This window comes from Pteropus alecto, unplaced genomic scaffold (assembly GCF_000325575.1).
Source record: "Pteropus alecto unplaced genomic scaffold, ASM32557v1 scaffold42, whole genome shotgun sequence".
Taxonomy (NCBI): domain Eukaryota; kingdom Metazoa; phylum Chordata; class Mammalia; order Chiroptera; family Pteropodidae; genus Pteropus; species Pteropus alecto.
Window position 1 is genome coordinate 16,051,278 of NW_006434825.1, and position 14,958 is coordinate 16,066,235.

At 59.3% G+C, this 14,958-nt stretch overlaps 1 protein-coding gene across 1 annotated transcript in view; it reads left to right on the plus strand.

The window, feature by feature from the left end:
• VAC14 (Vac14, PIKFYVE complex component) overlaps positions 1 to 14,585 on the plus strand; it is a 97,996-nt gene extending 83,411 nt beyond the window's left edge. The window contains exons 18-22 of the mRNA XM_006909837.3: positions 4,233 to 4,407; positions 5,791 to 5,909; positions 7,098 to 7,177; positions 9,242 to 9,392; positions 14,007 to 14,585. Coding sequence (XP_006909899.1) covers positions 4,233 to 4,407; positions 5,791 to 5,909; positions 7,098 to 7,177; positions 9,242 to 9,392; positions 14,007 to 14,169 — 688 coding nt within the window. The 3' untranslated portion in view covers positions 14,170 to 14,585. The remainder of the gene's footprint in view (positions 1 to 4,232; positions 4,408 to 5,790; positions 5,910 to 7,097; positions 7,178 to 9,241; positions 9,393 to 14,006) is intronic.
• Positions 14,586 to 14,958: the final 373 nt, after the last annotated feature.

Sequence of the window (14,958 nt, forward strand, 5' to 3'; positions counted from 1 at the left end):
AAGTAGCAGTCCTTCTCTTGGGTCCTGGGGGCTTCAGAGCAGGCTGCAGACAGCTTACTCCTCTGAGAGCCTCTTGTGTGTGACAGACCAAAGAGAACTGTCTCCCCTACCCGCTCCTTTCCCACCCCACCCCCTCCCCCGCATGCACCCAGGCCTGTAGTAAGGGAACAGCTGTCCAGGCAAGCAGCAGGAGGCTCGAGAGGAAGGCAGAGCCCCATCCCCGGGGTCTCCGGCCTGAACGTGGAGGGCTCGGGGCACACGCACGGACTCCTGCCCAACTCCTGCCCTAAGGTGGATGTGCCCTGCCAGAACCCCATCCAGATTCCCTCCTGCCCCACCTCTCTGCTTTGTCCCTAAGCATCTTCCAAGCCATTGTCTCATGATGAATAGTGCTTTAATATGGGTATTAAAAATACGGACAAATGTTTAATGCTTGCAAGCTGTGTTCCATTGTGGATGCTCTACTTGAGAGCCAGGCAGGCAGCTCAAGCCAGGCTGAGCCTCGACAGAGAAGTGATGACGCAGCAGCCCTGCTTGGCAGCAGCCATCTGCCAGCCCCACCAGGCGGGGACAGCCCCCAGTGCCCGCTTATGGTGGGCACTGAGCAGGCAGAGCAGTGCAGAGGGCTCAGGTTCTGGAAGTCAACTCTTCTGGGTCTGGATCTTCCCTTCCTTGTGCCCTGGTTGGTGGTGTGACTGGTGGCAGAGTCCCCTGCGTGGGGGTAATAGTACCCCCTGACCAGGGTTGTGTGAGGACCTGGCAGAGGGTCTCCCAGGCCTCTCTGGGCAGGGCAGCCAGGCCCTGAGTGATAACGATGAAGATGAAACCTCACTGCAGCTGCTCTCTGCAGACCGGGGCGTGCACAGCGTGCAGGGACTCGCCCGGGCTACAGAGGGGTATGCTGGAGCGGGGCCTAAGAATGTCTCCGGGCCTGTCCATGAAACCTTTGATGGACAGGCACATAGCTCTGCCGCTCAGTAACACTCGACAGTAGTTACTGAGCAGCTGCTGCACGCCAAGCCCGCTTCTTGGTATGAGGGACACAAGGGTCACAGACAAGGCCTTGCCCTTTGCAGCTCACGTTCTAGTGGGAGAGACAACCGTGGACCTAGTAAACGAGTCCATCAGCCTGATACCTGGGGTAGTGAGGACCGCCCAGAAAGAAGCATGACTGTCCTTGGAGAGGAGAGTGAGCATTGGACGGAGGCCTCCCCCAGGACTCGAGGTAGCAGCTGAGACCTCTGTGGCTGGAAGGAGCCCACCACGTGCCAGTCCCTAAGCAGAAAGCAGAGTCAGGAACAAGAAAAGGACAAGAGGCCACACATCACGAGTAAACGGGGAGTTGGAAGAGCTGAGGTCGGAGAGGAATTGACCAGAGAGTGTAGGATCCTGGAGCCATGATGAGGAGCTGGGTTTTATTTAGATCCAGTGGAAAGCCACTGGGGAGTGCCACGCTCTGATTAGCACCTGAGGAGTGTCCCAGTTGGTGCATGGAAGGTGGATTCTGGGGTGAGAGAAGAGGCAGGGAGACTGATGAGAAGCTGACCTGGAGTTGACGAGGCAAGAGATGGCAGAGGGCCCAGGACGGGGGGCCCTGAGACAGGGCCAGGAGGAAGCAGGATGTGCCCAAAGGCAGAGACCCCCCGACTTGCAGTGGACCGGACACAGGGGATCAAAGACGACCCCCTGGTTAAGGCTGGAACAGCCGGGTGGGCAGTGATGCCAGTTCCCGAGACGGAGAAAGCCGGGGGCCCAAGTCTAGGGTGAAACCAAAGTTGTGAGGTGCGCCTTGCCACGTCTGAAATGCCTGTCAGGCAGCCGTGCAGCTGTCTCATCCAGAGCTCAGTGCGGGCCCCAAAGGCGCACATGGGAGCCACCGATTTACAGACAGTTTTGAAAATACTCGTGGGACCAGATGCGACCACAAAGAGACGCAGACTAGAGAGCGAGCAGGAGCGGCCACAGCACTGGAGCAGGAGCGGTTGGCGAGGAGAGCGTGGTGTCACTAGTGGCAAGAGAGGAGAATTTGCAGAAAACCACCGTCCGTGACCACCTGCGACAGTCGGTGCTCCTGGGTTCTTAGGGACTCCCAGAGGCCTTGGAGCCCTCCTCCGCACGGGCCCCCACCTCGCCTGTCCCTCCACACCCTCCCCAGCCTTCCCCACGTGACAGCGCCACCCCTGCCTCCGCCGCTGCAGGTCCCCACCTGCCTGTGGTCCCTGGAGGTGCTGCCTGGCAGCAGCCTCAGCTGTTAGCCTCTGTCATGGAGACGGCAGCAGCTGCAGGCGACGGGCACTTGTGACCATTTGTTAGCATGCTTTCTTTCCTCCCCAGCCCGCTCTTCTGGAACATTTCTCTCCCACAGCCCTGGAGACGGGGCTCATCTAGGGGCGGGAGGACCGGGAGGGGACAGGAAATGCTATCTGCTCTCCGCCAAAGGACCAGGCTTCCTCTTGTGAGCTGGCTATCATCCCCACCCGTGGTATCAACGGGGTGCCCGACCAGGGGTCCCATTTGCCATATACTGTGCACCCCACACAAGTTGTTGCTAGTCTGGGCCGCAGCCCTCTGAGCAGCCCCTGTCATACAGGTAGCGATTGCCCTCAATTGGGAAGTGAAGATATTGTTGCATAGACATTGGGTCACCAGGCTCTAGAGCCTTTGTCTGCCACCCCCTCCCCGCCACCTACCCAAACCAGGTGATAGCAGAGCCCTGGCCACCTCTCCCCACACACCTCATCCCTTCAACTGCCTTGTTTCGATTTCTCCAGCCATCTCTTGCCTGAGTCTGCTGGTTCTAGCTGGGCCTAGGCTGGAGCCGGCCTGCCCTCTGTTTGTGCTTCGTGGTTTGGCCTCCCTGCTACCAGATGCTCTGGGGTTTATCCGGGCCTGGGGTGGTGAAGGATCTTCTCCAGCCTGGCCCCAAAGCACGGTGGATAATCAGAGGGAAGCAGGAAACCAGTCCCTGGTAATGCTGAGTTTACTGAGTTCAGTGACCTGGAACGGACGTGTTTCAGGCATCTTGGCTCCAAACGTGGCTCATGTCATTACTCAGCACACAAGACCTTAGACCTCAGACCCTTGTCCCCACCAGCCCCAGGCCAAGTCTGTGGTGCTTCCTCTGAGCGGAGCGTAGGAATTCAGGCAGACGAATGGGAGACGGGGCACTGCGCTGGCACCAGCACCCCCAGTCAGGAGAGCTCTTGGGCCACCCCATCCTCCTCACTAGCCACTTGCCCACTCAAGTGCAGCTCCTCCCTGCATCTTTCTCCGTTGGCAGGAACCTTGGGGAGCCCGGGCTCCCAACAGGGGATCCTGCTCATCCCCTCAAGGCCAGGCCTTTGGGGGACCAGAGGCAAACTCAGGTCAATGGGCTTCCTCTAGCCTGTCCTTGAGACCCACCTGTTAACTGTTTACGTCACCTTGCCCCAGAGACCCTGGGAAAACTGTTTTTCTTCATTCCTTGTGTTCTCTATTTTCATTTTTATAAAATAGGGACTCCTTTCCACCAAGCCCTACTAACCCCCCGCCCCCACCCCCTGCAAGACTCTCAGTAGAGCAGAGACAGTGGAAAGGAGAAGTGGCCCTGACTAATCTGTGGCCTCGGTCAAGTCACTTTGCCTCCCAGCGCCAGCACTTCATCTGAACAGCGCAGCTAAGACTCAGGGTCATCTGAAGGTTCGTTCATCCCACAAATGCCTCCTGAGCCCCCGCTACCTGCCGGCACCACTCCAGACTGGGATGGGGGTGCGGCCATGAACAGCCAAACGAGTTCCTGACTCCAGAGGGCTCTTGTGACCAGCTGTGTAGAATTTGTCAAATGAAGATGAGGTCTCTCCGGAAAAGTAAAGCTAGGGAGGGGGCGAGGAGCGCCATGGTGTATGAGAGATTGGGAAGGTAGCTCAGGGTCTTGTGACCGGTGACTGTCCGCAGCCAGAGGCCCAGCTGCTTCTCTCAGAACTCTGCTTCTTGGCCCGGGGAAGAGTTGGGGGATAAATAAAGTCTACAGGGCTCTGCAGTTGCTGGGCCACAGACAGTGAGTTGTTTGGGGAGGCATGAAGCCAGGCCCACCATGGGCAGCACCCCAATGTCCCCCGACAGGCCTCAGAGCTGAGAATCCCACACCAGGCCCAGGAAAAAGCAGGGATGCTCGGGATGCTGAAAGGTCAGGGAGAAGAGTCCTAAGGTGAGGCCCAGAGGCTTCTGTAACTTTTGCTTTGCCTGCTTTCCAGGCAGCTCTGCCTACTGCTGAACGCAGAGAACATCTTTCACTCGATGGCAGACATCCTGCTCCGAGAGGAGGACCTCAAGTTCGCGTCGACCATGGTCCACACCCTCAACACCATCCTGCTCACCTCCACAGAGCTCTTCCAGCTGAGAAACCAGCTCAAGGACCTGAAGACTCTGGTACTTGTGCCCACGGGCTCTGGCCCGGGTTTAGTCCCACAGGCACATGGGCACCCGGCTGTTCACCCTCAGCCCCTGGAGGAGGTGGGATGAAATCGGAGATATCCCCTGTCCGGTGTAAACTGCAGATGCCCTGAGGAGCTGCGTGTAAGCGCCAGCCGTGGGAGTGAGTTGCGGCTGGTTTCCTTGGAGCCAGCGTGCAGGGCTCTGCCCACAGGGGCTCTGTGCTCTAGGGTCCCCGCGCCCTCCCTGACCCGGTACAGGCTGTGGCTCCTCCACTCGCCGACCCCTCGCACGCAGAGTGGGTTCAGTGATGGGCCCCAACAGGGTTGTGCCCTCTGGGCGATGCCACCCCGTCAGGGTCAGGCCTCCAGGAGGTCAAGGGTCACGGCTCTCCTCGCCCTCTTCCTTGGCCCCTCTCCCACAGCTAGACACATCTGTCTCACGCGCCCTGTTGGAAGGCAGGGTGTCACAGTACTGCGTGGCCCAGGCTTTGGGTGAGGACCGACCAAGGCTGGCCAGAGGACAGGGAGGTGCTTACCATCCTTCCGTCCTGCTCTGAGGGACATGCTTAAAGTCTCACTCAACCTGGGAAAGGGGGCTGAGCTGCGGAGGGCTTCCAAGGGTGGCCCCATCCTGGATGTGCCAGCGGATCCAGGGGTTTTGTTCCCCAGCCTGGGCTGTGGCCACCACCCCCACACTCCCCTTCCCGGCTCAGACTCTGCCTCCGCCCCCTTACAGAGAGTCTCAAGGGCATCCAAGCCTGGGCTGAGGGCATCTAGGGCCAAGCATCCCGGAATGATCTAGGCCACACCCCTGCCTCCTTCCTGTGGTTCCTTTCAGACATTCGCAGAGGCCTTAAGAATTTTCCTCAGGGCAGGGGCTCCCCCGAATGTGGGCTCAGCTCCCAGGCTGGTTCCCAAGTGCAAGGTGGGCCACAGAGGAGGGCGGGGCGCTGCAGGGGGAGCCTGGGCCCTGAGGAAACACCCTCCCCACCCGTACTGTGCCCTCCCCTCACCCCACCGTCGCACCCCTCCCAGCCCCGCAGGGTCTTGCGGGGTACAATTACCGTTATTTGCCGAGGGCAGAAATGCCAGCACACAGGACAGGCTTGTTCACGACCAGGCCCTGCAGCCACCACCACGTGGCTCTGTGGGACCGGGAGTAATGACAGGGTCTAAGGAGGAGCTGTCAGCGTTTCCTTTGTGACAGCTTGTTCCCAACTGGGCTGCCAAACAGCTCGGGTGCTGAGCTAGCTCCTGGCACTTTGGAAGGGCCCTGGGTCTTGGGATGTGGCCCGGTCCCCACACGGACCCCTGGCGGGGAAGAGCCTGTAGGGAGGACGGGATGGGTCTGTTAACTGCTCGTACCTCTCTCTCTTAGGAGAGCCAGAACCTGTTCTGCTGCCTGTACCGTTCTTGGTGCCACAACCCAGTCACCACGGTGTCCCTCTGCTTCCTCACCCAGAACTATCGGCACGCCTACGACCTCATCCAGAAGTTGTATCCTTCGCTCTCACTGCTCACTCTCATTCTGGCCTGGCGCTAGGGCCAGACGGGGACCCGGCGCTCCCTTCCCACCCATGTGGTGGGCCGACTCCCACGCTCTTGTCCCATCTCTACACTCCGCCTCCAGGTCTGATGAGACCAGGACCCCTATGGGCAGGGGGAGGGGTGGATTTGCTATCAGGTAGCGGACAGGGTTATCTGGATCCTCGCTGAGGGAAAACCCTCCTGGAGAAACCTCATGGGTTGGAGAAGGGCTGAGAGGGCCCTCGAGGTGCGGGCACCCATGGGAACAGGCAGGGTGCACTCCGCTCACCGCACATTTAGCTGGACCCTGTGCTAGGTGGGCGGGAGAGAAGGTCTAGGAGCAGGGAAGGCCGTTGGACTGTCGCAGGCAGGTTTAAGTGAGGCCTGCGGGCTGGAGCTGAGGGTCGTCGGTATTGCTGGTGAGGGTATCAGAGATCTTCAGGGGCCACAGAGCCAGGGCCCAGCAGGTGCCTCCATGATCAGATTTTGTTTAAAACACTATAAGGCAAACCAGCCTCTTATGTGAATGCCTGGCATGTGGCCCTGGATTGGAGCGCTACTTAGGGTGCAAAACTGACCACTTTCCCTGATGGGCCAGGAGCTGCAGGGGCCCTGCGGGGTCTCCACTGCGAGTCAGCCGTGGCCTCGCTTGGCTCCTTCATGCTGCCTGCTCTCCTTCCACAACCTTGATTTGCTCCTCTCAGCCACTAGTGTGACCCAGGGTCCACAGGCCACATACTGGCCACAGCTCGGACCATGGCCCTGCTGACGGCTGTCCACTCAGGCAGGAGCAGGGACCTTTCCTGCCCAGCCCTCCCCCGCAGGCTGCAGGGCTGCGATGAGAGCCTTTCAGAGCCCAAAAGACAGAGGACAGAGCTCCCAGAGCAGAACAGGAGTGGGGACAGCTGTGCCGCTTTTCATTTAGAGGGACACAAAGGCACAGAGCAGAATAGACTAATGTCCTTCATAGGACGAATCCTGCTCAGCCAGAAGCAGGCTCTGTGCCCCGGAAGCCGGGCCCAATGGGAGGAGGGTTCTGAGCCGCTGGGTCAGTCCCCTGGTCCCAGCTCTCCAGGTGCCCCCACCTCCAGCTGAGGTGCCTCACAAAGACAGGCTGTCATGGCCCAGTGGGCAGACTTTCCTTGACTGCCCACCCAGCGGGGACCTGGAGGTCACTGTGGATTTCCTTACAGAAGTGGACAAGCTGGTACAGCTGATCGAGTGCCCCATCTTCACATGTAAGGGCCCTGCCTCTGGCCTTCGGCCAGCCTGGAGTGAGGCAGAAGTGAAGCCACACTCAGAGGAGGGAGGGAGGGACGGAGGGAGAAATCAGTCACCCCAAGGATGCGCCAGAATGTCAAGAATGTAGGAGCAGGGATGACAGGGCCGAGGAGACCAGCCGAAGCAAGGCTGGGACATATGGATTCAGAACACGGCTCCTGCCTGTGTGCCTCAAGGTGGGTCTCTCAGACACACCAGCAGTGACAGCAAAACCCACCTGAAGGTTAAAGCCGTCCCTCCCCGGGGAGAACTGGAACAGTGCTGTCAGGGGCCCAGGGGGGCAGCTATCTCAGAGCTGTCCCAGCTTCTCCAAGCTTGCCACCCTCCGCCCTGGCTCTCGGAAGCTGCTGGGACCCTTTGCCCCCCACCCTCCCCGATAGGTGCTCCTGTGTGCCCAGGAGCCACACACTCATCTCTCTGCAAAACAGAGTTGGCGTTTTCTGGGAGCTGGTGGGTGAGAGCTGCCTGATTGTAACACCCAGGCTAAATGTGCAAAAGTGACAGCTGGCTGGGGCGGGCACGGCTCTTGGCGCCTCAACATACAACGCCTTCGCCCGGAGCAGGCAACTGAATGAAACTTGTGTGCTTACGGTGCGGTGGGGAGGCCGGGAGGCAGCCCTTCCTGGTGATCCCCTTCCTGCCAGGCGAGCTGCCCAGCGCTCCCACTCTGCCAGCACCTCTGACCTGTCCAGGCTGAGCCCGTTGGTTTTCACCCCGAAGCCAAAAAGCAGATGCAGGGGCCGAGGACCCTTCCCTTGTGCCCATCCAAACAGCCAGGCACCACTCCGATAGATGCCCAGGAGACACAAGGGTGGAGGGAGCCCCTTTTCCCAGCAAAGTGCCCCAAAGTCTGTCCCAAGTAGTCCCCTGACTTGACATCTCACTTCCCCAAGGTCCTCCCAGAGCATCCAGGCACAAGCTCCCCTGAGATCAGGTCCGTCCTGACCCGACAGAAGCCATGAGCATCTTCTCTCCAGGCCCAGGGCTTTGTTGGGGTGACAACAGCAGCACCCTGGTCCTGTCCAGCACCCATCCAAACCTGGTTTACCTCTAGACGCCACTGATGGCTGGCGTGGCCCCAGAGGCCCAGTTTCCTCAGAACCCAGAGGGGGAACTGGACTTGAAATAGGCCCACACTTCTGCTGGAGTTGCTAGGCCTAGGGTCGACTGGTCAGGTTTCCACTGGTGGCTTCCACTACCTAGGGCAAGCAGAGGGCCTGCGGGAGACCCCCTGCTTCCTGGCTTACCCTGGCCCCGAGGCCTAGCTGCTCCATCCCCCAGCATCAGCACAGACCCTGCGCAGCTACTGCTGCTGGCTGGCATGGCCTCTCCAGAAGTGCATGTCACAAAGGGTACCCCGGACTGGGCGAGAGACACGTGAAAGTAGAAGCCAGTGACTCTCCTGGAGGGCTCAGGAGAGAAGCGTGGGACTGTTTTGTTGGGACGTGTGCTGGGCAGGACCACGGGATGCATCTCCTCCAGTCTGGCGGGGTGGTGGCAGGCCTGGCATCTGAGGTGGACTTCCCAGAGCCCCTATCAGACACTCCCGGGCTTGGTTTGTGTTTAAGCCACACACGAAAGCATTTTTCCATCCCGCCCTCCCTCAGCTCTGTCCTACTCCAGTCTTTCTTTCCAGCTCACCCTATTTATAACTCTCTTGTGCTGGCACGTGTGGAACAGACTGGGGAATCTGGTACAGTACAGGCTCCAAGCCTCCTCGTTACCGGGGAGGCTGTGAAAGTGGGGGCAGGGCACCGGGCACCGGGCACAGCAGCAGGTTGGGAGTGGCCAGGCTGAGGAGACTGTTAGGTGGGCGGGTGGGCAGGTAGGAAGGAAGAACGATGTGATCACGGGGACAGCTAAGCCCTGCTGGAGGAGGGCCAGGCGTCTGACTGTCAAGGAGTCCCCGCCTTATTCTAAGCCACAGCCACCTGGCTGGCCCTCTCCTGGCCAGGCTAAGGTAGAGTATAGGGCAGTACCAGGCCCCTGATCCCTGACCCCTGCCCTCTGCCCTCCTGCAGATCTGCGCCTACAGCTGCTGGACGTGAAGAACAACCCGTACCTGATCAAGGCCCTCTATGGCCTGCTCATGCTGCTACCCCAGAGCAGCGCCTTCCAGCTGCTCTCGCACCGGCTGCAGTGCGTGCCCAACCCTGAGCTGCTGCAGACCGAGTGAGTGCTGGGCTGCGGACTGCTGCCTTCTGCCTCCTTGGGGCATAGGCTCTGCCACCAGGCGAGGTTAAAGCCACAAGGGTCTGGCGAGGAAGGGGTGCCCAAGGGTAGCAAGGGGGCTACCAAGGGTCTCCCTGGTCTCGGCATCACACTCTCTGTCACTGTGGACCCTGTCTACCCCACGGCCATTTGCCCTTGGGCCTCATTTCCACAGCAGAACACCAGGCTGGGAGATTCTGGGAGAAGCTGGTAGGTGGGAGTGATACCTCTCCAAGCAACCAGGGTCGAGTTAATATAAAAGATCAGAGGGCATGCCAGTCACTCAGAGGCCCCCGAGAGAAACTCCAGGAGGGGGAGGCGTTCATGCCTCAACTCAAAGACTGTGCCCCCAGAAAGCTGGATAGGGCCTAGTCCTCGGCCTCAGACAGCCCTCCCCTCCATACGTGGCAGAGGATCAGATCTGAGCCGCTGTAGACTCTGGCGTTGCTGGGACCTTCCCACCCCTCCTGCATTGATGGGAGATAGGGGCACCCCTGGCTGCACTGCTCGGGTTCTGCCCACGGGAAGAACAGGCCCTAGACACCTCTACCAAGAGGCCCAACATGGCAGCTCTGGCAGGAGGGCTGCAGGCCCTGGAGGGGTCCAGGCTCCCACCCAAACCCAGTGCTGGCCCAGCCCCCAGAGCCTGTTGGGCCGTGTCTATATTTGGTAACCCTTGGAGGCTTTGCCTCATCCGCAGGCATTTGGCATCCGAGATGGAAAATTTCACTTGTCAGGTCGCCATGGAAACAAGCAGAGCCCCTGAGAAGATTTACGCTGAATGGAGCGCACCCAGCTTGCATCAGATGCCCTGTGTGTCCAAAATTCCCTCCTAGGCTGTTCAGGCCACTCGGTGGGCCTGGCGCCTCACTCCTTTGAAGGGCCTTGGGCCTTTGCCCTTGGAATGGACACAGGCAGCCTTGAGAGGGGCTTACCCAGCCCTCAGGGCCCCTGATCTGAGCCCCTGTGCCCTCCAGACCACAGGACTCAGGCTCCCACCACTCCTCCCACCCAGCCTGCTGTCTCCAGAGGCTGGGTGTGGGCACCTCACTGGCTGGCTGCCCCAGGCCGGCTGGAGGGGCTTGAGCCCACAGCAGGCGCGGTCCCCGGGCCAAGGCCCAGCTCCTGCCCACCTTGACCCTCTCTCTAAACCACAGGTCTTCAGGGCGGCAGTGTGAGGCACTGGCCCAGGTGCTCATGGTGCCACCTGGGTAATCCCCAGGGGAGCGGGGAGCAGCCATGGAGTTAGATTTGCATTTGAAGCCACACCATGCTTCAGTGGTCTCGCCTCTGCACTGACCTTTCCAACACGCAGTGGGTGTGAAGATCGTCCTGGCTGGCACTTAGGGAGGAAGGTGTGCTTGGAGGAGAGGAGGCAGGAAAGGCCGCTTCCCTGTGACCTCTGGTTCCCCCGCAAGAACCAGCCTGCCTCCCTGGGGGAGGCCTCTGGGCCAAGCCAGGGACCTTATACTGATAGGGGCAAGTCCCCTCTCCAAGCTTTGCCCACTACATCTCCTTATCTCAGAGTAGTTGGACGCTCCCTGTACGCCCCAATCAGGGAAGAGCAAGTTTGCAGAGGGAAGCTAGGAAAATGAGAACTCCCTCAGAATCTCCCGTTGTCAGGCAGGGAAGTCTCGGGACAAGGGGTTGATGCCACTGGATAGAGGAGCCCGTAGGTCAGTGGACAGTTCATAGGCCTGGGTTAAGATCTGGTCTGAGCTCTCCTGAGATTTGCTATGTGGCATCAAGCAAGCCCCACGCTCTCTCTGGGCTCTTGGTGGTTCTTTTGATTTTTTTTTGAATCAGTAAATGAGCATTTAGACTAAATGGGTGCTCAAGGCTCTGCCCAGTCTTCAGGGCCCCGGATTCCCAGCCTTTCTTAGCAAGGACCTAGGCAGAGCTGTCATAGATACAGGCAGGGAGCAGTGGGTGAGGAAGGGGCCTCAAGAACAGCTGGGGGAGGGGTCAGATTGCAGGGTTGGGCACAGAGGGACAGCTCACACCCTGGAGAGGAGCTAAGGACAGTTCCAGCCTTGGGCAGGGCAGGCAGCTGGAAGACAGCATCAAGTTGCCTGACAGGCCTACAAGCAGGGAACAGCTGAGGGAGGTTCTGCCGTCCTTGCCCCTCCCTCCCTCTGTATACTCAAGGCGCCGACAGGACTAGGGGACCGTGGCCCCCCTCAGGCTCCCAGGCCACTCCCCAAAGACCATTTTAATGAAGCAGGAGGGACCCACCAAAGGAAAAGCTGGTGACTCATCAGCATTATCCTAGTGACAGGTGTGTGGGTGGGTGGCAGGAGAGAGGGCCAGCTTTGGGTTCTGAAATCCCAGCTCTGCGCTGCCGGCTAGTTGTCTCCCAGGCACTCACTGCCTGAGGAGGATTGTAAACATGGAGAGAACTCGAAAGGCCTGAGCAGCAGCCATGCCCACTATAACAGGCAGGGAGAGGAGCCCGGGCCTCCACACTCAGAGGAGACCACCCCCCCTACTCCTGTGGGACCCACCCTGCTCCCAAGACCTCAGGCCAGGAAAGCTCTGCCTGAAAGGAGAGTCAGTCACCGGAGACAGGACTTTCCATGACAAGGACCCAGAGAGCAAGGTTCAGCTCAATCCTCCCCTCCCCCACCCTTACACTGGCCACATCTGTGCACATCACCTTCGGTTTGCCATCTGTTGGCATCTCCATGGAAACCGCTCATCCCAGTCCCTCCTCTGGACCTATTGCCTTGGCGTGCCAGGAATGTTGAGGGAGCAGTATACAGACCCATGGATGCCCAGCGTCAGGTGACATAGTTCAGTATTATCTCTGTGGTCTTCTCTTTCCAGGCCTGGGTTAGGGTAGCATCTGGCCATACTCTGGAGTTAGAGCTCCAAGCTCCAGAGTGTCCCTCAGCCTCCTCAGAAGCCCAGGTTGCTCCCTTGGGGCAGTGGCACCTGGGCCACAGAGTTACTGTGATGGGGAGGTCCCTCCCCTGTTTCCAGGGGAGTTGAAAGCAACAGCCAGAGTCCAGAATGCTGCCGGAAGCCTGCCCACCCCTTCACCCCCGCCCCCAGAGCCGGCCCTACCCATCTCCTTTTGATCTTTGTTGGACAAATGTTGCCTGAGCCCCAGCTCGGTAGGCTAAGGCCTGAGGCCCAGGAGAGGAGCCGCCACAGCCACCAGCTGAGTTGTTCTCAGATGGTGCCTCTTCAACAGGAAGGCAGGAAGGGAACAGGCTAAGCAGGGGGCCTCCCAGCCATGGAAAGGGTTCCCACTGCCTCAGCAGTCCAGTACGTGGTCAGCGATGTCTGTCAGCTCTGACCGCTGGTGCCTTTACCGTAGTGGGGCCGAGCTCACTGGCGAGGGTTCCATTTGAATGAAGCACCATCGTGTTTCAACCAAAATAGACTGAGCAGCTGGTGTTCCCCAGGCCGCAAGCTGCTGGCCCTGGCTGGCCTCACCTCAGAGGAAGGGTTATAGCTGCACTGGTACCTAGGCAGGGCCTGGGCACCAAGCTAAAGTCTGGAGGGATCCCCACAACCACCCCATGGAGTGGCTCCTGTCGCCACCCCCTTTACAGATGAGGAAACTGAATCACATGTCTAAAGTCAAATGGCTAAGATGTGGTATGTTACTGCTGGGCCAGGTCTGTTCATGAACTCAGAGGGCCCAAGGATTCTGACCAATAGCCCACAGCCCCTTTCCTGAGACCCCTTTCCTAGCGCTCCAGGGGCCACCAGGCCTCAGGGCCAGCTTACACAGATCTGCTTCCCCAAGCCAGTGAGGTTAAATGAGGGAGGAACAGACTGCCATGAGACTTTGTGCTGGAGGGACAATTAGGAATGGGGTAGGGGCCTAGGGGCATCCAGCCCCAGGGGAAGTTAAACACCAGGCTTAAAAGAGGGGAGCGGAGCTGTATCGCACAACTGTAGGGAGTGTCAGGCACGTTACAGTTGTGCAGTGCACAACCTGTGCTGCTGTGCAGAGCAACTGGGGAGGGTGGTAGCAACATGAGTGTGAGCCGCCAGCATGCCCAGTGCTGAGACGAGGTTTCCTCCATGGACAAGGGAATGACTGCAAGCCTCTGGGCCCCAACACTCAAAAACAGATGACCTGCCAAGTTGAGGGTACAGTAGAGACTATAGCCATCCCTGTTGTCCCTGGCCCTAGCCCTGCCCAGAGAAAGGGCCAGGCTGCCTCCTCCCACTTACCCTTGGACCCTGTTCCAGGCCCCAGCTGGCTTCCTGGCTGGCTGTTAGCCCTGGCTTTCACCCCAAAGGGAGCCACTCGTAAACAGGAAATGCTTCCCGATGCAATGCCTGCTCTGGGCGCAGTTGCCAGCCCACAGGCTGAAGGCCATAACCAAGCAGCAGTGTTGACTGGGCTCACCAGCTGTGGGGGGAGGGATGCTCATGGGGCTTCACAGTTCTTTGTGGCTGTTTGGGAAGGGTTGCTGGGCCCGAGGCAGACAGACTCCCTGAGGCGGAGTTTCAGCAGCCCGTGTCCCTGCCCTCCTGTGCCTAGTGCTGCCCCCCACCCAGGCAGCCCCCATGTATGCCGAGACGCTGATGCTGGTCCCTTCTCCCTCTCCCCAGAGACAGTCTAAAGGCAGTCCTCAAGTCACAGAAAGCAGACGCCCCCAGCATCGACTACACAGAGCTGCTACAGCACTTTGAGAAGGTCCAGAAGAAGCACCTGGAAGTGAGGCACCAGCGGAGTGGGCGCGGCGATCACCTGGACCGAAGGGTTGTCCTCTGACAGGCCTGGCATGGAGAAGGGTCCAAGGAGTGGTCCCAGGGAGCACTGGAGGTCTTCAGGCCTCTTCTCACCAGAGCCTAAGGACCTGTCTCAGGGGCAGGGCTGGCCCTGGCCAACAGCCCAGGGTAGGATAGGGGGACAGAGGCTGCTCTGTCCAGCCCACCTGTCAGCTGCACCCCGGAATTCAGGCAGAGCTGGCTTCCCACCAGGGTGGGGCCACAGCCTCAGACACCACCTGCCCTCTGGAATCAGTCTCTCTAATACCTTCTTGTACAAGAGCTTACTCCCCAGCCCAACAGAGCTCCGACCTCATGCAGTGTTTTGTATACATAACTGTGTGTACATAGGGACCAGCATAGAGGTTCGTATGAATGATGCATCTCCTGCCCCAATAAAGAAATGACAGAAAACCCTCATCCTGCTCCCACCTGTACCTTCCGACTGGCGCCTGTCCCCAGCCTGATACTGCATCTGCCCTAGGACCTTGCCACCTGTTTTGGAGACCTATTCTCATGGCGGCTCCAAAGAATGCCTGCTGTGCTCGGAGAGGCTGGTCACTGCACACAGGCCCAGCTCTCACCTCTAGGACCTGCCCCTCTTTCCTGGAAAGCACCAAGCACTGGCCAGCCTGGAATCCTGAACTCTTCCCAGGCACCTAATCTGACTTCCATCCTGATTCCCCTGGGCACAGGGGGACATGTCCTTTCTGACAGACAAGCTAAGCCTCAGGAGTTTCTGAATGAAAGGGCATTGCACACTGCAGATCTCTAGGGATGGAAGGGAAGGCCC